Here is a 22,219-nt window from a genome sequence, read left to right on the forward strand (position 1 = left end):
GATAGGTTTGTGATACCTCTTGAGGGGGGGAGGAGGTGCTGCTTTTCCCCACCTCCTGGGCTTTGTGACGCTCTGGTCCGAAACCCACACGGGGCCAGAGCCGATGTTTTCTCAGCGAGGGTCCGGGGGGAGAAGCAGCCCCGCGCGGTTCGGTGCCGGTTGGCGTGAGGGGGCCCTGGGGCCCCGGCTGTAGCTGCACTCGTTAAACCCATCCCACCACCCTCGGCCTCCTGCACTCCTTGCCTCCGGGCGGACGGGGCGGGAAGGGGGGGCTGGAGGGAGGGGGGGACAGCGGGGCCGGCTTTGGGTGGGACGGGGGCGGCGGGAATGGCTCGGTGTGAGCGTGGAGCGGGGTGACCCGCGACGCTGCCGCCCTCCCGCCGCCATTACGCCCCTCAGGGCGCCATTACAGCCGCCCCCCCTCCTTGTCCGAGGGGCGCATGCGCGGGCGGCGGCGGCGGAAACGCGGGGGGCGGGTTCTGCTTCCGGGTAATGGCGGCGGCGGGGCCGTGCTGCACCGCCGTCCCTCAGGTACCGGCGGGGCCTCGGGGAGATGGCCAGCGGGCGGGAGCGGGGCTGGTCGCGCCTCAGGCTACCGGCCGAGGGACGCGGGCTCGCTGCTTGGCCGCGGGGGTGGCGGGGAGGGGCGCCTGGCTCGGCCCCGGGGGCTCCGTGTGGGCCTGGGCCGGCCCCGGCCCCGGCAGTGCCCGCAGCGAGTGGCTTCTGTCTTCCAGTGAGAAGCGCCAGCGCGGCGGGGAGCGGGGTAAGATGAGCCCGGTCCGCGCCTGCGGGAGCCGCAGCACCCAGCGCTGAGCCCGCCCCGGCGGCCACCGCCAGAGCCGGAGATGGCAGCGGACTCCGTAAGTGTAACGGCCGCTCGAAACGCCTCCCGGTACCGGCGGGCACCCGGGAGCCTTCACCACCGCCCACGGGCCCCCTTCCCTTCCCGGGCCCTTTCACCACCCCAAGCTCTCCCGTGGCCGGTAGCCAGAGGGCCGTCACAGCGGTCAGTGCGCTCCCAGCTCGGAGATTCAATTTAAAATATACCTCAGGAATTTAAAATGTAACTGCGTAAGACCAACGTTCCAGCATTGCATGCATAACAAGCCCCAGCGATAAATCCATGAATGGATTTGTTGGTGGACTGAGCGATATAACCTGTTTGGATTCCGGTTTGTCATTGTGGTGTTCGCTGTCCCGAGTCCTGTGCTCCCTCCTGTCACAAGAGCCTGTGATGGCCGTAAAACTGGCAGAGGGGCAGACAGAGCACTTCACCTTTTGAATCCAATTCAGAAGCATCCAGAGATCACTAAAACATTTGCTGTTTCTGAAAACACTCTCTAAGGCTGAAAACATTCTCTCATCGGCCCTCAGCTGGCATAGGCATTGAGTACATTTGTCATTTTGCCGTCATCCAAGAAACGTTTACAGTCTTATCAGTGCTGCTTGTATTAAAGACCATGTGGAAGCGAGAGTGTTCCTTTAAACGAGTCTTTCTTCTGATTTAATTTTTCTCCTGGGCCCCTCATGTGATGCTGTTTTCCTCCTTTTTGCATGTTTTCATTTGGAGCTCAATGTCTGTTACTGAGTGCTTTTAGTTTTCAGTCCTGAAGATACTCCACCCGTGTTTAAAATGCTCCTTAAGTAACTGGCTGACTTTCAGCTGAAACACCGGTTTATGGAATAAGCTAATAACCTCAGTTATTAGCAGGTTCTCAATTAAAAGTACCACTCAACAAATAAAAAGTCAGAGATCAGAGCTCTTGAGTTGATTGTATAGCACAGTTTCCAATTTCATACATTTTAAGAAGGGCAACTGACTCAAACTATTAATGATATCACATGGATTCTTGTAGACGATCCCCATCTGGCAGAACAAACCCCATGGCTCAGCACGCAGCGTTGTCAGGAGGATCGGGTCAAACCTCCCTTTAAAACCCTGTCCCAGAGCAACCTTTGAGGTAAGCAGATTCATAAGGGATCTGGTGATCACATATTGGAAGCTGCTGCTCCAGAGCAAAGCAAGGTGCTGTCACAAGCTGCTGTTCTGTCAACCGCATGTGTCTGCAGAGTTGTATTCACAAAACTCATGTAGCTGTATAGTTAAGAGGGTTTTATTCCTTTTTTTGGAAATTCTGTTCTTGTAAGTGATTGTTGGCAGCTTGAGGAAAATACCTCCTGAAATAGGGTCTGTGGACTGGGTTAGCAAGCTAGAGGAGACAGAAACATGGAGTTGCTGAACGAGTGCTTTGTTGTGTAACCTCCAGCAAGCCCCCTGCCCTCTGGGCCTGTGTTTCCTAAACAGTAAAACAGGGTTTATGGAAACGCTTACGTCACTGTTTAAGCTCAAGGACAGTGCTGGGACGTGTAGTGGCGAAGTATTGCACGTGGCCTTGGCAGCATGCTAAGCTGTATCAAGTATCCCTTTGCTGCTTTGCTGTTCAGTCTCGCAGAGCACAGTAACACACCAACACGCCCAAGAACACGTGCAGAAGCCGACGCATGCAAGCGCTACGTTCCCGTGAGCCGAATGGTGTTGCTGTCACATATCTGACAGATGCAGCTGCAGACCTGGTGCAGGGGAGGAAGGCTTTGACAGCCAGTACAGCACATCTGGGGTGGCTTCAGGAGACAGGACCGCTGTCTCCTTAATGTAACTTTCTTTTTAGGTTCTACCAAATGTTTCGGAGCTCTATTTAAATGATGTCCCTCCAGTCCCCACCTTGGCAGACATTGTGTGGATAGCAGCAGATGATGAAGAAACATATGCCAGAGTCAGGTTGGTTTCCTCTTTGTGTCTGCTGGTCCTTACTTTTATACACTGGTTTATTTTGCACAGTGTAGGCTGGACATTGATCACACGATCACAACTTCCAGTCCTCTCAAGGTCTGTTATGGTGCCTGTTAAAATACATTTTTCCCAAGAGACAGGAGAAACAAAAAATTGGACAAAGGACCGTGAGAGGAATTCCTGTAGGAACTGCTAAGAGCCTATGCTGTGCCATAGTTTACTCACTGAAAGATCTGTGCAGAGTAACCCCCCTGATTTGTGGTATTTTCTGGTTAGAAAGTTGAAGAGTTGAGTTCTCCCGGGATTGAAATGTTCTACGCCCAGGAGTTTGGTTCTGGTCAGTTGAATTTCCTTAAAGCAGGGCAATAGTAATGGGTAGCTTCTGAAAGATAAAATGGCCTTTGAAGTCAGAGGCAAAAGTTAATGGGTGACATTTCCCATGTGCACCCAGCGCTCTGCCTGGCATGGAGACACAGTTGCCAGCAGAGAAATGACTTGAAACCATGTGAGCACACCCAGACTTCTGTCCCTCTGTCCTCTCACCACATCTTGTGCTGTTGGGTCATGATTTCTGTGACAGGCTTTCTGTTCCTTTAATGGAGAGAGAGCACATACAGCAGCACAGCACATCTAAACAGCGGTACATACAGTGGTACATACAGCATAGCGGTGCAGAGGCTTAATTAATTGTGTTGAAGTCTTCTGCTGTCCTGAGGTGGAGGCAGAGCGTTGCTGAACATTGTTGTCATGGAGGGGTCTGGACCTTGTAAATGACCAACAGGTTTTTGTCCTGTAGAAGTGACACTCGCCCGCTGAAGCACAAGTGGAAGCCGAGTCCCTTCACTGTTATACAGCGAAATGCTTCAGTCCCCAACCTGAGGAAGCAGGAGGAGAAGCTGCTCGCCTTGAAGAAACCTGGTTTACCAGCACTGAGCCGAACAACAGAGCTCCAGGATGAGCTGAGTCACCTTCGGAGTCAGATAGCTAAAATAGTGGCTGCAGAGTCAGGTAGGAATATAATGAGCTTTTTTTTTTTTTTTTTTTGAACGAGAAGAGCTGAATTAGTGAACCATGTTATTTCCTCCACACAGAGCAGACTTGCCTGGTTTTTTTTCCAGCAGAGCTGTGGCTCCCATTGGTGGGACGCTGTCTTTGGTGTCAGCTCAGTGCTGGTTCTGTGTTTAGGTGTTCACATCTGTTTCACTGGAGGAGCCCTGCTTGTTTTTAAGAAATACCAAGTGCTGTTTTGTGACTGCATTTGATCCAGAGACCGACTCTCATCTCAAGCACCTTGTTTCATTAAAACATTTGGTGTATTGTTGCCATTCCTGCTCCAAGTCGGCCAGGAGTGAGCGGGTTGCATTTTGATTTGGGTAGGAGTGAGATGTGTTTGTTTCTGTTAGGAAAACGACAGTGCCGTTTCTGTAGCAAATAATGTATTTGGGGAAAAGCCTAGCTGAACTATTTATTTCTTTCTTTTAGTAAAATTGTGGGCAGTTAATAGCCGTGTTTTAGCCACAAAGCTGAACTGTGAGGAAAGACTTTTTACTTCTCTTCCTTTCATGGTTTTTGCTGTATACTCAGCTCTGAAAATATGATGGTATTTGGTAGGATCCAAATCCAAGTGGTTCTACAAGGCTTGCTGCAACAGTGGCTGGTTTAGAATGTGGAAACTAGTAAGATAGAAATATGTTGGTATCTATTTATGGAGTGTTCCGAAGGCAGAGTTGTCAATCTCTCAACTCAAAAACATTGAACAGTTTTGCAAACTAAAGGAATTTAGTCCTTCTTGAAGACAGTTTTTTTCTTAAAAGCTGTGTTTCTTGTGTGCAGAATACTTTTGCCAGTAACCAAGGCGACAGCTGTATTATGGCTGCTTTCCAGGGGAAAGAAGGTCCTATAATTCTTCCCATTATCAAACAAAAAAAGAAAGGCAAACCAAAAACCAGGATTGTGCCACACTTGGAATGTATCAGGCAGGTTAATTCCTGTTTATAATGGGTAATAGTGGCTGATGAAACCTTCCTTATCCTACATCTGAAAGAAAATATTTTTTAATTCCCAGATTGCTACTTTGTGCTGCACTGCATGGTGCGTGCAGGAGACCAAATCTCTCATGATCTGCGAAAGACGACGTGGTTGTCTGATTATTGTAGCCCCAAGGGACTTGGAGGTTTAATGGCTGCGTATATTTAGTCCAGCTATCCGTGAGCTGTAAACACATTTGAACATGAAACAGAGTTGTAGTGTTTGATTTAGCTGAAATCTGGTTTCTATGTGAGAGATTTGGGGTTCTTTTTCAGTTCTGTGGGGTGGTCAATGGACTCTTAAGAATCTACTTGATACCAATAATGTAAATATATATGCCGCCACATGAGAATATATGGGATGGTTTTAGCATGCAAAGTTGCATTTAGATGAGATTAGGTATTTCTGATGATCCATGCACACTCACAGAGTACCCATCTCCTTGTGCTGGTGTTTCTTATCATCTTTGGTCCTGTCACAGTACATGGGATCGTGTATGCCACTTGACTCTTACAGCAGCATGGTAAAATGAAGCCGCTCTGGGGGTGAGGGAGCCACATTACCCTCAGCTCTGCAGGGAATAAGCGTAAAACAAGGCACCACAGATGTCCCCTTCAGAGAGGCTGCGTGTGTCCTCTTTCTTCTTCATGCAAGATCAGAGGAACAAACAAATTGGAATAAAGACCAGGGGAAATTCTGTGATTTTTTTTTTTTTTCCTTCTAAGTGTTGTCTCAGCTCTACAGTTGCTCAAGCTGTGTGCTAGAAAAGTCCATTTTAATTCAAGGAGAGTAATAACGAGGAAAATTAGAGATCCAAATGGGAGAAAAATGATTTAATCATTTAATACCTTTTTCTCTCCCTCTCTACTCAGCAATGTGCCTGGTTGTTATCAGCTGGCATTTTGAGAACAGTTCGTATTGACTTCGCGTCCTCTAAGTCAATAATGGGGAGCTGTGATTTAGGGCCTAGCTGTAGCTTGGTAATCTGATGAAGGAGATAACTATTTAGCAGGCTTATTTTGGAAAGATTGATGTCAAAAAAGAAATACTGTGCAATCTGCTTTATTATATACTGTTAGAGAAATCCCTTAATTGGAAATTGATAACTATCTACAAGTTTACTCTTGAGGCCAAGGGCATTAGTGCTTATTTTTTTAGGTACAGTTTGTTTTCCATACAGGAAGGTTCTTTCAAGGAGATGTGCACTAAGCATTTTTCTGGGTTTTTGGTTGTTTTCCCTTAGTGTTTTACACTGGAAATATCTAACTCATTTTCACTTAATAACACTCGGAATTTTTATAGCTGTTCTTATCCCCATTACACTTTAAAGCCTGAACAAATAAATCCCATCTTCCCTGTGGAATACATGGGTGCTATTCTCATTTTACAGATGGTGATGGAGAGCAAAACAGGTCAAAATGCCTGCAGTCACAGAGTGAATTGCTGTGACTGTTTAGTGCAAAATGCTGGAGCTCCTGAACTGGCTCTGCATTCTCACCAGGTGTAATAGTTAGGGGGGAAGGAGCCTGAAAGGAAAAGAAAGGCAAGCAGTTCTCAAGGTGATGAAGAAAAAGAGGAGGGAAGTTAAGACAATTAAGACCTACATTCTGATACAGGCTCCCTCTGTGACCCTGAGCAGCAGCTAAACCTCTGCTCCTCCATTTCTTATCTGTAAAAATGGAAAAAAGTAAACATTACGCAACTTCTGCAGGGACAGAGTGCAGTGTTTGAACTGGAGGGGTGATATGGTGATGGGCATGAAAGGAGTAGAGATACATAAGGGGGTTGGTGGGATAAAAGGTACTGGAGAAGGTCTTGTGTTGCAACACGGTGTCGCAGGAAGCAGCGTGGACATGGAGGGTGACAGAATATGATGAATTTGTTTTCTTATAGCATGGGGGAGGCTGGCTGATGATGCCTCTTATATTCTGTTGTTTTGGGGAAAAAAATACCTATGTGGTTTGGTATTAGTTTATCTCTCCACCTATATTGTTTTCTTTTTCAGCTTCTGCTTCATTAACACCAGACTTCTTATCTCCAGGAAGTTCAAATGCATCTTCTCCTTTACCTTGTTTTGGACCCTCTTTCCAATCTACAACTTCCTTTGTCATTAGCGATATCACAGAGGAGGAGGCAGAACTCGAAAGCCCCGAGCTCCCGTCAGTCTCCATGCTTTGTTCTACAACCTCCGAGTGTTGTAAACCAGAACCAAAGGATCCTGACGAGGAAGATTCTGTGTCTCTTTCAAAGGCCAGCAGTTTTGCAGACATGATGGGCATTCTTAAAGACATTCATAGGATGAAGCAGAGCAAAGACTTGTAAGTGCTTCCTGAACTCTCTTGATTTTATTTTATCTCTTTTTTTGTCTGTCAGATCATTGTAGACACTGGACATTGCATTCACTGCTTGTTGGTGCTGCTCTATATTCATGATTCACAGGGAGGGAAATACCTGTGTATAGTAGAACTTGCTAACACTTAGGTTTCTGGGTTTTTTTTATTGATGGCTTACCTGCCTGGATAAAAAGCAATAGAGAGGAACTCAAACTGATTAGCATGACGTTTGGCTGTTTCAGCTTGTTCACCTGAAAAAAAGCTTGTGTTTGCCCTGATGAAACCCAGAACTGTATGTATTGGCAACTTTCAGAGTGAGAGCTGCACTGCTTTCTCTGCTTGCAGTGCTTCCAGGTGCTGGTGCTTAGACCATCTTGCAGACCCAAGCGGTTGGGAAGCTCAGCAGCTTTTTCAGCGTGGCACGTACAGGAATTAACACATGGAGCTTTTCAGCTTCTCAACTTTTGCATCTGGCCCAGCTCTGAGCGTGGGCAGAGTTTTCACTCGTCTCATGACGAGTTTACACATTGATCACGAGAACACCTCAAGCTGCTGACATGCCAGCTGCTGCATGGCTGAGGGAGGATTCTGCCCAGCTGATACAGTAGATTCTTTAATGTTAGCTGTACTGCCTGCCTTTTACATGTGAAATCACAGTGATAAAGTTCAGTTTCCACATTTTTCAGCCCAAAGTTCTATCCAGCCATTATGTTGTGTGAGTAAGATTCCTGGCCAAAAATAACATGTTGTGTGATGGCTGTTCACAATTTCTATGCCTAATTCAGTTTAAAAGAAATTAAATTCTCAGCACAGAAAAAATCACATAGTCAAATGAGAGAAGTACATTCAGCTTGCATCCAGAATGTCAGTATGGTATTGCACATCCATAATTCACACTGCGTACCCTTTTGCTTTTGTTTTCCTAAGTGTTAAATATTACTCAAATCTTAAACACTTACTTGCTTTATATAAATGCCTGTAATCTTTCTTGGGGGTAAGCAGAATTCATGGACCACAGATGAATCGCTCCTCTTCTTTCTTCCTGTCTGTTGCAAAGCAGTGCTTTGAGCATCCAAAAATAATTCTGAATTATTAGGCAAAGGGAGAGAGAATTCTCGAGAAAAATACCTGTTGTTGTGCGCGACTCAGCCACATTGGCTCAGGAGGGGTTTGAGGTAGGCTTTAGGTAACTTCCCTGTTAAGAGTATAACTAACTGTGCCATTCTAATGGTCATTCATGGGCTCTGTTAAATCCAGAAAAGCTTGCAGGTGCTTCATGTTGTGACATGTAATGTTTTAACTTTATTAGAAATGTGTACTTCTAGGACTAAGCATTTACATGTAACAATGTAATTATCAATCTTGTAATTAGTGCAGACTGGTATGTCAGCCTCCTGTGGAAGCAGACTTTTTAGGGTAAGAAAACTGCCACCATCTGTGTCAGATGAATACAGGGAAACGTGCATTATTTAGGGGAAAAGAAGACTTGTATAAATACAGATTATGGTAGGAAAATCCAAGGCATTTCTTATCCATGCCTGGATATGCCAACAAGGCTCCTGCCAGCACTGGCCGAATCACGAGGAGCCAAGTGCTGACTGGGAGGAAGGCTGTGAAAAGCAGCGTGTAGGTGACAGGGAACGTTGCAATATAATGGGTCACAATTTGACTTCAATTTCCTCAACAGAATGTATTAGAACAACTAATAATGAAGGTGTTTGATCTTGCTGTTACTCTGGGAGAGAAGGTGTGTGAATGAGTGGGAGGAAGAGATGGCTTGTGCACAAAGGAAGGATTTACCAACAGCCTTGATTCTTTTTAATGTTACAGGAGATGGGGGAGAGCAAGGATTTTGTACTGTAGAATCCTTGGGGGGAAGGGGATAGCTGCCATATCCCTTCTGGCTGTGATATGGAGTGAGCAAAAGAACTGAGTCACCAGGACCCTTCTCCCCTTGCGACAGCTTGACCGATTCGCCGGGAGCTGGGTCACACTTGCTGCTTCTGCTGTTGCTGCTTGCGTCAAGGCTAGGAACATTTTAACAGAAAAGCTTGAGACTGTTTCTTGCTGGAGCCAAACTGTTTTCTTCTCGTCTGTTTCTCTATCTATCTCAGCCTCTAACTTGCCTCCTATGTGCAACAGTGATGTTTTCGGATATGGTTACTACAGCTTAAAGCTGTTTGAAGAATCACAGGTAGTTGAAAAATTACATTAAATAAATTACTGCTGTTCATTACTTGATGAGGTTTAATTCCTAGACACCATTCTCCAGTGTCGATGCAGTTGTGAGAGCAGCCCTGTGCTTCTGCAGCTGTACTCACCTTGTGGACGTGCCCTTGGGTTACGCAGAGCAGTTGTGCTAGTGTAGGTGTGCAGCACGTGTAACACTTAAAAGGATCATGTACTCTTTTAAGTGGATGAAGGTACCAAATGATGCTTAACAAGATAACTACATAGATGCTTCTCTGATGCTCCTGTTTAGGACTTGGTGCTTAAACACAACCTTGGAAGCTTCAGGAATGAGTGAGAAACACTTGCAGAAATGTGCATGTTTCAACAAATGTGAAAGAGAGCCTGTTAAAGTGTCTGTGATGCCCTCTGCGAGGGGAGTGGCTGAGTGGTGTGCCTGCTGGGCCGTGCGCTCAGTGTGGGGTTAAAGACAGGTAGCGTGAGGAGCTGCTTGGACTGTGAGTACACTTTGACTTGTAAGTACTACTGTTACGGCACTGAACAACTTCATTTTTCCATGATTATTTCCTTGGCCCTTCGAGTGGCTATAAAGGGCTGAGACACTGAAGGTGAACGCTGGTGCTCCGTGGTCTGCTGCTGGTTGTGCCTCGCCATAGGACACTTGTACCCTTTGGTAGGAGAGGTTCCTTTCCTCACCCTGCTGTGGGTTATCTGTCCCTTCGCTCATCCTTGTGATCAGCACAGCTCGAGACTGGGTCAGTGCTGTCTCTCCTCACTGTTTTTAGTGTTGCCTCCGCCTCTGGCTGCTCCAGTTTCCCCCTGTCCCTCTTTGGAGGCAGCTGACGGATACTGGGGTAACTCTGAATTCTCAGGTTTGCCTGTGTGGAAGGAAGGGTTTGGGGACGGCTCCAGACCCTGTACTCTGGTCTCTCTCTGCACCCTTTTCAGAAGGAAGGGCTCTGTCTGGATGAAGTGAAAGGCATGCTTCTGGCTACAAAGTCATCTTTTAAATAGTGATGCATTTATACAACTGTAAATTAAGAACTTGCATCAGACAGAAATCTGACATTGTGCTACAGGTTACCAGTGCAAGGTGCTCAATGGCATCTTACACAGCTTACCAAAAGCCTTCAATGTTAATTTGAGAACAAGCCCCTCCCGAACACATACGGAAATACTCTGTGGGGTTTTTTTCCTAAAAAGGAATGCTTAAAATACCCATAATGTTTTCTGACCAAAGGAGGACTTCAGCTATTAAAAAAAACCCAAACAAGTTAAGCTCTGAAATTATTAGTACAGGTTCTAAACAAAACCTTAGTGAGCAATTCATGATACCTGAGGAAAAGGAACTGCGTTTTGGCTTCCTGTAAAACAGGCTCACTAACGCTTCTAATGCGAACTGCTTGTCTGCACTTGTTGGAAGTTGAGGCAGGATGCTTTGATGACAGAATGCTACAGAAAAAGGTCATGTCCAGTAGCTCAGCAGAGGGAAATGTATACCAGCCCTCCTTTAAAACACCTGTAATTACCCATATTTAAATATGAAAGCATATATCCATTGTATAGCAAAATTAATGAAAAAAAGTACTTCCAGGACTTCAACTCAAACACCACACCACTTGTAGATTTATATTGAGGGGACGTAGGCTGTAAATAATTAATGAAGCTTTATTTTACTTACTTGTTATTAACACAGTTGAATTATAAAGAGTGTTGATGCTGAGATTTTCAGGATACTCTTTGATCCACAAAATGAGCTCCAGGTTTTCTAAGCCAACATGAAAGGCCTGAATTTTTAGCTGCTTTTTCTTGTTTTGTGGTGGTGTTCTTGCACCTTCTCCACTTGTGACAAAAGCTAATAAAGGCTGCAGAAAAATACTGAAAAGATTCTAACCAGAGCTGTAAAGCATCAATTTTGACACTTCTCTTTACTAATACACTGGGCTTTTTTCTTCCATATAGAAACCGAACTTCAATGAAGGAGGAAGACCCGGCCATTCTTATAGCAGAAGTTCTGAGAAGAAAATTTGCCCTCAAGGATGAAGATCTGGCCCTTAAGGAGAAATGATGTTACTGTCACTAAACTCTGTAAGCAAAAGTGTTATGCTCCCAAAATTTTCTCCACAGTAGCTGCCTTCCTAAGGATTGAGCCTTTTGCCTCTTTTATTAATTAGAAATGGTTTCTGCACTGGACACTTACTTAGGAAAGACCCTACGGATTTGATGTGTTTTCCATGTATTGTTACATTTAAGAAAAAACTTTTTAAGAAGATGGAAATTCTTTTCCACCTGTATTTTGATGTTGATTATTGATAAGGATCTTCTAAAGAGTGCAATGCGTGCTGCTGGATGACGTTCTTTTGACCTACAATTTTCCTTAGGTTCAAATTAAGCATTAACTTCTAACGGCCTTGTTACAATATAACTAGTTACCATTGCCAGTATAAAGGGATGTCAAACATCCCATTCTTTCTCTGTTCTGAGTATGGTACAGAGCTACTGAGAATAAGCTAAGAAATGCTTCCAGGTCTTCAGTGTTTAGGAGGTTGTTGAACCACAGCGGTAAAAGACGTCTTCCCAATAACTCTGTCTGACCCAGTGGTAGGATGAAACTGCAGTCAATGATCAAACCACTCAGACACATCTGAGGGATGCTGGCAGGTTTTAGTATGCCCTGGGTATTTCTTAACTCACAAATTATTCCCACAGTTGCATGACAGAATGGCCTTAATTTCTTGCCAGTAATTTAATGTTTCATTAATAGTCCTTGTATTCAGATAATGTATTTTATTTAGCATTCAAAAAGTCTATTTATTGAACCACCAATGCTAAGAATCAAGCACCCACCACAAGAGCTGTCATCTGAGAAAAGGGAAGAAGGAACTTGGCATTGTCTATGGCTACAGTTCTCACTAACTGAAGAGGTTTCCTTCAGCTACACATTCTCTGCAATGTTCCTCATGGTTGTATTTAAAGTATGATTTTTTTTTCCTTTATATAAAATGGAGCCTTAATAAGACAATGGTTGTCCTTGATCTTATTAACATGCAGATGTCCAAACATGTCAGCAGTGGTGCTTGTATCTGGGGGAGGTTGGGGGTGTGTGTGGAATTTCAGCTGCTGCAGCACTGGCTGATGGTGCTGCAGACAAATGCACTCAGATGCCAAGGATTTTCTTAATCCACCAGGCCCTTAGCCCTTGAAAAATTAAATCATCATCTCCACCTCAGAATTGAGAGAAGAGGCTTATATTACCTCTGGCCACCCAGAGAGCGAGAGCAGAAATTTAAGACTTAATCAGTTTTATAGGGAGTTGATAGAGCTCTTCCCTTCTCAGATGCACACCAAGAGCCACTGGATGATGCGATTGTTCTCCCTGTCCCAGTAAGGCTCCTCTGCATAAGGATGTGGTGGGAATACACCTGCCTACAGGGGAGATGGAGCTGTAAGCAAGAGTCCCTGTTCCTGGGAATGTGCTCCATGTGCAGGCTGGATGTAAGAGCTTATCAGCACAATTAACTTCTGGACTGTGACATAACTCCACTTGCATCTATTGTACTGAAAATCTGGCCCAATGGGAAAGTAAAGCTATCCATCTCAAATGGCCACACTTACAGTGTTAATACTCAACATTTAAAAAACAACAACAAAAAAGAGTAAAGAAGTGGGTGGTTGCTGCTGACAAAGCAGGTTGTTGTTCTGGAGGGTGATCATGGTCACAGATGGACTCTGCTGTCTGCTGCTTGTGACCCCTGGGGTTTTTGAGCAGCTGCTCCTTGCACTTTAAAACAGATACAATATCTAAGGCATGCCCATCCAAAACCCTGTGTATCCAAAAGCAGGGCATTATGTTGAACAAGCCATGTAGGGGAAGTACCACTGCTGTTAGTGAGACACGGTGGCAGCTGCCACACGCAGTTAAACCAATACCGACCAGTTCTTACTCCAGCCCGCAGCACTCACTGCTCCGCTTTTCACCTCACCAGGGCCAGACCAACTGCATCAACCTGCAGCTGTAAGCCCTCGCAGGCACACCCCGCTCCATCTAGGTGCATCCCTGTCTGTGAAAGAGCTACAAATTCAACATTAGGATTACAGTTCAGACTTACCAGAACAGATGCACTGTTTCAGTTCCTCCCTTGTCACAGTCCTCCTCACTTTAAACCTCCGGTAAGTCTGGCAACAGCAGTTCAGTGCTGTGATCCCACCTGCAGCTAGCAGAGGTGCATCTTTCACCCTTACAGATGCACAAGCTGAAACACGTGAGCCTCCCATTATTGCCACACACACCAGCTGTCACGTACAGGGGCTGGCACAGCTGCAGTTCTGAGATAAGCAGAATGTAGCTGAGCCTAGAAAAACTTTACATTTGGACTTCCAGGATCCTAAGAAATAAACACAGGTTAGCAGCAGACTCCTTCAGGCTGGACAGCAGCATGTTACATAAACACCAGAAAGTAGCCACACAGGCTGAAATAATGATTGAAACAGTCAAACCATTATAAATATACTTCTTCAAAATTTTATTTTTATTAAAGCAAAATTTCAGAGAACAAAGAGGTCCTGCTGTTGCATGGGTCTACTGCATATGCTGGCTAGACCATACATACAGAAACAACAGGTACTCTTACCTAATTCTGACCGCTTTCTTACAAAATAACGCTTTCCTGAGGCTTCACAAGAGGTCATACAGGCGACCTATTCAAGGTCACTTATCAGTGTTTAATCACTCTGTTCCCCTCTGAATCCTGCGTGAACAGTAAATCATAGCACACATCTAACCACTGCTCCCCCAGTTTGCTCACGCTCCTGTTTGCAGCATCACTGGAATGGCCCTCACAGGGAGAGTCGGGCAGCTGCCTGCGAGAGCTGCTGTTGTCCTTGTGAGGAGATGGGACATTCTGGCAGCGGTGAGCGATTACTCTGTTCCCCTCGGAATCCTGGGTGAACAACTGCCTGCAGGGACTGCTCAGTCCCACCTTACTGCCCCATCCCTCCTCAGCTGAACCAGCACCAGCGTTCTGGCTGCGCTCTCTCAGAGGCTGTGCTCTAGCTGGTCTTTGTGGAGATGAATAAGCCCCAGCAGCCCAGGTACTGTCTCTCATTATCGTAGGATTTATAGTCTCCATCTCAGAGAAGTCAATTAAAGAATTCGCACTACTCAATTGGTGTGGTTTCTTACTCTGGTTTGCACCAAGTCTTGGTTGGAAATCAAGTCTGGTCTTTGCCGCCTTCAGGAACAGCTGGCCCACTTGTTTGTTTATCCCACAGTCTGAAGTTTTGCTGCCGCTTGCTGAAACTGTTTCTCCAGCAAATACATCAGACTCATTTCTGTGAGCAATGATCCGGTTGCCCTCTGAATCCTGGGTGAAATGGAAGAAGCAGCAATCCTCTCCCACCCCACAGGAGGCTTCACTGTTGCTGTGGGACTCTGCTTGTAACACCGAAGAGTCTGGCAAAGGAGTTGACGAGGCTGGTGCTTTCTGTGCACAACGTTGGGGCGTAACCTGCACCATCACCTCCTCAGCTCTGAAGGATTGTTTCTGGGCTTCCTCCATCTGCGGCAAAGCCAAGATCTTCACAGGGTAGGCAGGCAAAGAAACACCTTTTTCTTTACAGTCTTCATTCAGGATGAAAGGAGATGACCTGGAGTTTTCTTTGTCTTTTTCATCTGAAAACAACACAGAACTGGTTAAATCCTGAGCTGGCACACACATTTCTTGGGGGTTAGTCACTACCCACAGCACCATTCCTTGATGCTTGACTCAGAACTGCTGCTTTACTGCTCCTTCAAGTAGCACCACACAGACTGTTCGACACCAGACTAGCACTGCTGCTGTCTCACGGTCATCTGTGTTTGTGCTGCTGAGCCTGCCATGGAATGGCAGCCTAAAACACTGGAGTAGTTCAACTAAGCGAGCTTCCCTCAAGTGAGATGCAAGAACTGCATCTCCAGCTGCTCCAGTTTTTGGCCTCTCTGCCTTCCTCCTCTCAGCTTACCAGGCAGTTCACCTGTGACATTGCCTTTAAAAGCAGCAGCTCAACAGTTAGTTACAAAAAAAAAAAACACAAAAAAACCAAACAAAACAACAACAAAAAACCCCCCCACAAAACTCCACAGTGAAACTTCTACAGCTTGCCTTCATCACCTGAAGAAGGCATCAAGTCCCACGTTTGCTTCTGAAACCATTTAATATAAAATTTAATACAACCTCAATATATACAAACTCATCGTCAATTCAGGATAAGCTAAAAAAAACAAACAAACAAACAAACAAACAAAAAAACAACAAAAAAACAAATAAGAAATACGCCAGCATCTTAAATCCTACGGACCTCTGACAAACAGCCGCAGCATTCGGTGAATCCAGACACATGCAATGAGTAAGTGAATACAATCGAGGGAATGAAACGACAAAAAGAGGAGACCACACAACACATTCAAAAGGAGTAGGAATAACGAATCCAAAGCAAAAACCATCAACGGCCCTGTCACAACACAAAAATTCTGTCAAATAATTGAATTGTACAATTTAGGTAATGCTTCCTCTCATCTCCTTATTGCTAAACTATTTCAATGTTGATAAACTAGCCATTACACAATTTACAATATACAAACAACTACACAATCCTGCACTGCTGGTTCCTGCATCCATTTCATTTCTCTATATTTGTTAATTTGAGACCCACGAACAAATCCCAGCTTCTTCTATTCCAGAGCACAAAAGCAGCCTCAAAAGCACAGAGGTTGTGAGCTGGCTTAATTAGATTAAATATTCCAGTTCCCTTGTGATTCCTTCATTGGTTCAGTTAGGATTAAACACTGTATTCTTCAGAAAATGCTTTGTCCAACCCCTCATAAAAAGCTTTCCTCACTCACCTCCCGCTGATTCCCCTTACAGGGACGTTGTTTGAACCACATAACGTTAATTTTCACTTCCAGCTATAATGTTCTTCCAAGGGCATTTAACTGACAATTTAGGGCTGCCCTTGTTTAGAGAAAACCTGGCATGTAATGCTCCGGATGCTGCCCTTTCCCTGGGCAGGGAGAGCTGCCCACAGGACACCACCGGGCTCGGTGCTCCTGCCCAGACCGTGCCCTGCCCCAGCCGAAGTGGTGTTCCCAACTGGATTGTGCTTTATGTGATACCATTGGGCAACCCAGAACTGGACGGTTTGCCACCTGGATGGTTTGTGTCAGCGCTCGGGCTGAGCCAGGCGTCCCAGCATCCCACTGAAAACTTCAGTTTTGCAGGGAGTAAAGCCCGGTGCATTATTTAGAGTTCAGATTGCTCTCCAGCAAAGACTGGCTACAACTGCTGCTACTTGGTCTAAGACTGTAAAAGGTGCCTGCATTTAGATTAACCATCACAATACAATCCTTTCTAGGAGTTCAAACCTTTAACCTTTACCCTCTTCACTAGAAAATCCACTTTTCTGCCTAGTAAAGCTGCCAAGAAATAAAGCGAGATGACTTTCCTAGGATGGCCTGAAACTACTTTCTTACAGGGGCGTATGCTGTTCCCCGTTACCTGTCTGAGCGCTGAAGAAGGTGGAGATGATGGTTTGCTTGGTGCGTGGCTGAGAGGCTCTTGTCTGTGTGAAAGTGACTGAGGTGTGCTTCCTTCCCAGAATTCGACTAGGTGCTTTTGGTTTGGCTACGGGAGGCTGGGTAGGGAAAGAAACAAGTAGAAAGTGAACATAGGCCGCTAAAAACAATTCTACCCTTCTTCCAGCATTGTGGCACAGTTCCCACCTTTGTTAAACACTCCAACTCTTCCTGTGACACCATCACAGAATGGTTGAGGTTGGAAGGGGCCTACGCAGCTCACCTTGTCCGACTCCCTGCTCGAGCAGGGTCACCCCGAGCGGGAGGCTCAGGCCGGAGGCTGCAGGCTGTCCCTGCCGTCCTGCACCGTCCCAGCTTTGCTAAACCCCCCTCACGCCTCTTGAAATAGTTTCCCACCGCACCCGACTCACAGCCTCGCTCTGCCAGCCACCCCGAACTCCCAGTACCACAGCATCTCCCACCTCCACCCCCCCGAGAACCACACGCTCCCTCGGGACGGGGGTCTGGGCATATCCCACCTGGCTGCAGCGGCCCCCCCCACCCCCGGCCGGGGCCCCCCCACACACCGAGCCCCACCTGCGCCGCCTTCTGCTTCAGCTCGGCGGTGTCCAGCCAGACATCGCACGCTTCGGCCTGCTGGGCCGCGTCGCCTTTCCGCCTGCGCTTCATCCCCGGCACCGGGCGGTCTCCCGGAGCGCGAAGCTCAGCGGGGCCCCGAGGAAGGGCCGGGGCCGAGGCCGGGGCGCTACCTCAGACGCCGGGTCCGGCCCCGCTCCCTTCTTCCCGCCTTCGCACCGGGCTCCGCCCCCGCCTAACGGCCGCCAACGGTTACCGCGCGCGCTAGTGGGAGAGAGGGACCAATCCGAGCGGCTGGGCGGAATGAGCGGCTGGTCGAGCCCCGCCCACCCTGGGCCGTGCCCTATATAAAGCGGCGGGGCGGCCGTTCCGTGAGGAGATTGATGGCGGCGGGATCGGCTCCTGCGCAGCGGGAGAGGGGCGGCCGGTGCCAGAGGCTCCTCGGCAAGATGGGGGCGAGTGCCTGCAGAGATGCCAACGGTGGCGGGTGAAGAAACAGGGGCTGCTGTGCAGGTCAGAGGGGGAGCAGCACAACACACCTGGGATTTTTCTTCTCCCTGATGCTCTCCTGTCCCCGGCCTGGGTGTTTGCTGAACAACCCAAGCCCTGACACCGCCCCCCAGCCCCTCATCTTGTCTTCACAAGCCACAGGCTGCATGCTTCAAACCACTGCAGCCAACACACCAGCACCTGCTGAGAGGGCCTCATCCACCCCAGGGGGTGCAGAGGTCCCTGTTGCTGCACTGGGGCTCAGCCTTCATCACATCAGCCCCAGCCACACTATCTCAATCTCTCCTCTTACTGCACTTTCCCCTCTTTCACAACCCCACACTCTCACCAGGTAAGGGACAGGGTCCTCTCACTGCACAGATAGCTCTGTACAACTCCCTAAGCCATATAAAAGGGGCCTGAAATGATATTAAATAAATGTTTTACCCTTCTTTGTGGTTTATACAAGCTCACCTCAGTCTGTCTCCACAGGTTAGACTCTGCCACTGCTAATGGGGGGCCAGATGGCAGCTCCTTACTTTTTGCTTTGAGACCTGGTAGCTTCCAAGAACCTTTCCCAGCCCACCACTGTTAAGAGTACACAGCTGCAGCACTAGCAACATTTTGTTCCCACTGTTTATTCAGACATGTGAATTAAACCAGTGTACCATTTTAAAAGCGAGGTGGAACTAATTCTGAATTAAAAAAGCATAAAATGCAGCTCTCACTTTCCCTCCCTATAGAGACCACTAGTTCCTGAAGCATTTCATTCCTTTTCTCTTCAAAGTTTGTGGCCAGATTTGTGCCAGCATCACCACAGCTGGCTGGAGATGAACCATTCAGGTAAGGTCACCTGCTTCTCCTTCAGGGCTCTTACTCTTCCTTGAAGTTCAACTTGTTCTTCACCTTCCGGGCCATGTAAGCAGCTGTGAGGACAGAGCAGGTCACAGTGAAGAGGCACAGGGCAGAGAAGTTATGCGCCAAATCACCCTGAAGAGTGGAATAGATCTGTCGCCTGGATTCATAGTCCAACACCACCGCCTCGATCTGCGCCAGCGTGCAGAGTACCAGGCACACGTGAAAAATCTGATGGCTCTGCCCAAAAAAGTGACATTTCCCAGGGAACCACTTCTCAGGGTAAGGGTGTGAGAAAAAAAAGGCACCGATGAGGAAAAACAGCACCTGGCATTTGTGGTACAGAAGGGCCGGGTCAGCCTGCTCAGAGGGCGGCGTGGTGTAGATGCGGTGGACCACGGGGCTGATGTCCAGCATGTACGCCAGGCTGGAGGGCAGCTCCTGGCAGAGCCTGCTCAGAAGGCGAGCGGACTGGTGGTACCGGTACTTGGCATAGCAGGAACCGGCGCAGGACAGCCACGCTAACAGGACAGCTGCCGGCACGTAAAACCCCTTGATCTTCTCGTGCCAGCTTGGCTCGATAGCGTAGTAGTAGTGTACCAGAGCACTGCCGTACTGGTAAATGGCGACCCCCACGTAATCCATGAAGAAGAAGCTGTAGTGCCAGAACTCAGATTTGGCCTGCAGAAGGTGAGCGAGGGTGCTGAACGTCAGGTAGGTGATGGACGCAACGATGATGATGAGGAGGGGTTGGGCGTGCAGGTCCTGCCCAAAATCCACCCGATGCGAGAGCTGCTGGAACCGCAGCAGCAGGATCAGTGCTGCCACCAGATGGGTCCAGACGTTGATGGCCTCGTTGTGCTGCTGGAAGAGCGTTGAGAAGTAATAGCACCAGGTCTGCTGCACCGGCCGGTAGCCGGTGTGGATGTAGGGTTTCCAGAAGACCTTTGGCACCTCCGAGCTGCTGACGGTGGAAGGGGAGAGGGGGACCATCAGCTGAGGGACCTGCCGCACATTAACGAAGAGGCGGCTAAGCTTTTCGGTGATGACCGTTGCCATGATGCAGCCAAACTCCAGGACACCACCGCACAGAACAACCTTTGGGATGGAAAGAAAGTTTTGCTGTGGGGTTTAATAGTGACTTTACCAGAAAAAAAAAAGAAAAACCAACCCAAATCAACAAGCAGGGGCCATTTAAATGCTTTGTCTGGTTTTGGTTTTTTTTTTCAAAGATATGTAAAATCACATGTGACTGGAGGACAGCCTCATTATAGCTGAAATAAAAGAATCACCAAAAATAGTAATAGGAAGGAGGCTGAAGGGAGATTTAAGAACCCCTGGAGTGCCCCATGCTGCACAAGCAACAGACTGTCTGGAGGAGTACAGAGGTAGAGGACACCAGTACAGGGTTAATTGACACAATAATTAACACACCAGGACACATCAGTTCCTAGCTCACCCCTTCCCAGCAGTTTGGGAACTGCTAAACAAACTAAACATCCTAAACAAACTTCCCTCTCCAGGAGCAGCCCAGAGTTTCCCCCTTTTAAACTGTCTGCAGTATCTATCTTTGTAATCTATATTTGTAATAACAACGAGCCGCGTTCCCACAAGCGGCGAGGTAACCTGCTCTGCCTCACAAGGGGTGCATCTGAGAACATAAATAACACCAGTAACAGAAGACACAACTTCTGTGTTTCAAGTTTTTACTGTCTTTTTTCAGCTCCTGATTTTCCACGTGGCTTTGCACAAAAACAACGCAGCTCAAGTAAGTTCATCCTGTTGCATCACCAAGGTCCAGCAGCGTAATCTTTGCGAGCAAGTGCTTCCATATTTACAGTTTTGAAGCTGCTGTCCTCACCAAGATAAAGGCAGCCTTACTGGCTTGTTCTGCCTTGTCACGGCAGCCTTAAAAACATATTGAACAGAACATGCTCAAAATGAGATTTCCCCCCTCTTTACCTGCTCTTGCTCAGACAAGTTCTGAAGAAAACAGCCCAACTCCTGTCCAGCTGCAGTGCTGATTTACGCCTCAACTCCTGGCAAGCTAGTCATTTCAGGGACAGCTCAGACAGGAAGAGCTCTTCAAAGTTTGGGAACAGGAGGAGGAGGGGTTGGAACTGTTTATTTTAAAAACCTCTGTAATTTCCTAATCAAAATGGAGTAGAGAGGTTTGTAACTCATGCCTTCCTGAAGCTGAGGAACACAGACACAGATAAAAACTGGCTGTTTGCTGCTCAGCTTCCCTCTTGAATGTTTTTTTTCCCCACCTCACCTGGTTAAAGAGGCCCCACACCAAAAACAACTTACCTGGCTCAGGGCAGTATCTCACAGAGGGCAATCCTGACCCTCGCTTGGCCTCCTAAACCCTCCTGTAACACTGCAACATGCACAGGCAGCCAGTGAAAAATTAACTTCATAAACCTCTTTCGCACTTGCGGCTGCTGCACTGAACCGAAACAGCCTCGAGTCCTGCCGGGGAGATGTGGGCAAAAGCAGAACTTCCAAGGTTAAGCTGTTTTGACCAAAATTCAATGGGCGGTTTGGAAGAAAACACTGCCCTTCTGCCGCTCGGAGAACTTGCCTCTGTGCCAGGGCTGCTGCTGCCCATGAAGACACCTGGGTACATGGGGAGGGGGCTCACCTCCAGACCGTGTCCGACCCCTCTCACGGCTGCCAGAAGACAAATTCCTATGGGAAAGTCACCCCTGGTTCTGCTCAGGGAAACGCTGCAGCAAAAGCAGCGGGAAAAGCTGCGTTCAGAGCGGCCAAGCACGAGGCAGGAAAGGGAGCGGTGTTTACATCAGGTCCTCCAAAACTTGTTGCAGCAGGACTTCATTTGCAAAGCTCTTCCCAGCTATGAAGCCTTGAGCAACGCTCAGTTACAAACGCCGCACATCCTGCGCAGTGCTGGAAATCATTAATCCGGCTTGTACCCTGAATAACAACCTCCACATACCTACAAGGCGTAGATAGCATTACCTGTTACATCCTACAGAGCGTTTCTTTTCTCAAGCAGCATCCACCCATCCTGCTGAATTTTTTCTTAATGATACAGACTCAGCCCCCAGCTGCTGACACGCCTGTTTGCTCCCGTACCTACATCTATATTTAGCCTTCTAGAGCACAAATAACGTTTCTTTTAAGTGAAGATCTATCTGTTCCTTCTCAGCACAGGCTCACCGAGCCCCCACACCCGGGCAGCCTCTCCTCCCTCGCCGCAGAACAGCAGCACCAGCCCTGCCAAAACCCCTTCCGGGGCAGCCAGGGACCGATCCCCGCCCCTCCCGGAATATTATTTTTTTTCCCGGGGGGGGGTGGTGGTGGTGGTATTTCAGGACACGGGTGCAGCTGGAGGTCAGGATCGCTGGGGCCCTGCACCCTGAC

The 22,219-nt window shown here is 47.5% G+C and overlaps 2 protein-coding genes across 9 annotated transcripts in view; one reads left to right on the forward strand and one right to left on the reverse strand.

Moving 5' to 3' along the window:
- The first annotated feature begins 508 nt into the window (after window positions 1-508).
- MTFR1L (mitochondrial fission regulator 1-like) lies at window positions 509-12,317 on the forward strand. 6 transcript variants are annotated; one of them, XR_774902.1, is made up of 8 exons: window positions 509-531; window positions 735-860; window positions 1,857-1,961; window positions 2,670-2,779; window positions 3,588-3,799; window positions 6,825-7,137; window positions 9,635-10,926; window positions 11,858-11,870. XR_774902.1 is itself a non-coding variant. In XM_010576119.1 (8 exons), exons 2-7 carry the CDS (start codon window positions 846-848, stop codon window positions 9,807-9,809), a joined length of 930 nt encoding a protein of 309 aa, XP_010574421.1. In that variant the 5' UTR covers window positions 509-531; window positions 735-845; the 3' UTR covers window positions 9,810-9,839; window positions 11,305-11,385. The 6 variants fall into 6 exon arrangements, 5 of the variants coding, with proteins under 5 accessions (XP_010574421.1, XP_010574420.1, XP_010574418.1 ...); XM_010576119.1 differs by lacking the exon at window positions 11,858-11,870 and adding an exon at window positions 11,305-11,385 and having other exon boundaries at window positions 9,635-9,839; XM_010576118.1 differs by lacking the exon at window positions 11,858-11,870 and adding an exon at window positions 11,305-11,384 and having other exon boundaries at window positions 9,635-9,857.
- Window positions 12,318-18,716: 6,399 nt separating this feature from the next.
- PAQR7 (progestin and adipoQ receptor family member VII) overlaps window positions 18,717-22,219 on the reverse strand; it is a 4,894-nt gene continuing 1,391 nt past the window's right edge. For 2 of the 3 annotated variants that reach the window (XM_010576124.1, XM_010576123.1), the window contains one exon: window positions 18,717-19,931. In XM_010576124.1, the coding sequence (XP_010574426.1) occupies window positions 18,851-19,891 (1,041 nt within the window). In that variant the 5' untranslated portion in view covers window positions 19,892-19,931 and the 3' untranslated portion in view covers window positions 18,717-18,850. Of the gene's footprint in view, window positions 19,932-20,794; window positions 21,310-22,219 lie in introns of those variants that run through there. The other variant, XM_010576122.1, reaches the window with a different exon arrangement.

This window comes from Haliaeetus leucocephalus, unplaced genomic scaffold (assembly GCF_000737465.1).
Source record: "Haliaeetus leucocephalus isolate CR32 unplaced genomic scaffold, Haliaeetus_leucocephalus-4.0 Scaffold517, whole genome shotgun sequence".
NCBI lineage: Eukaryota > Metazoa > Chordata > Aves > Accipitriformes > Accipitridae > Haliaeetus > Haliaeetus leucocephalus.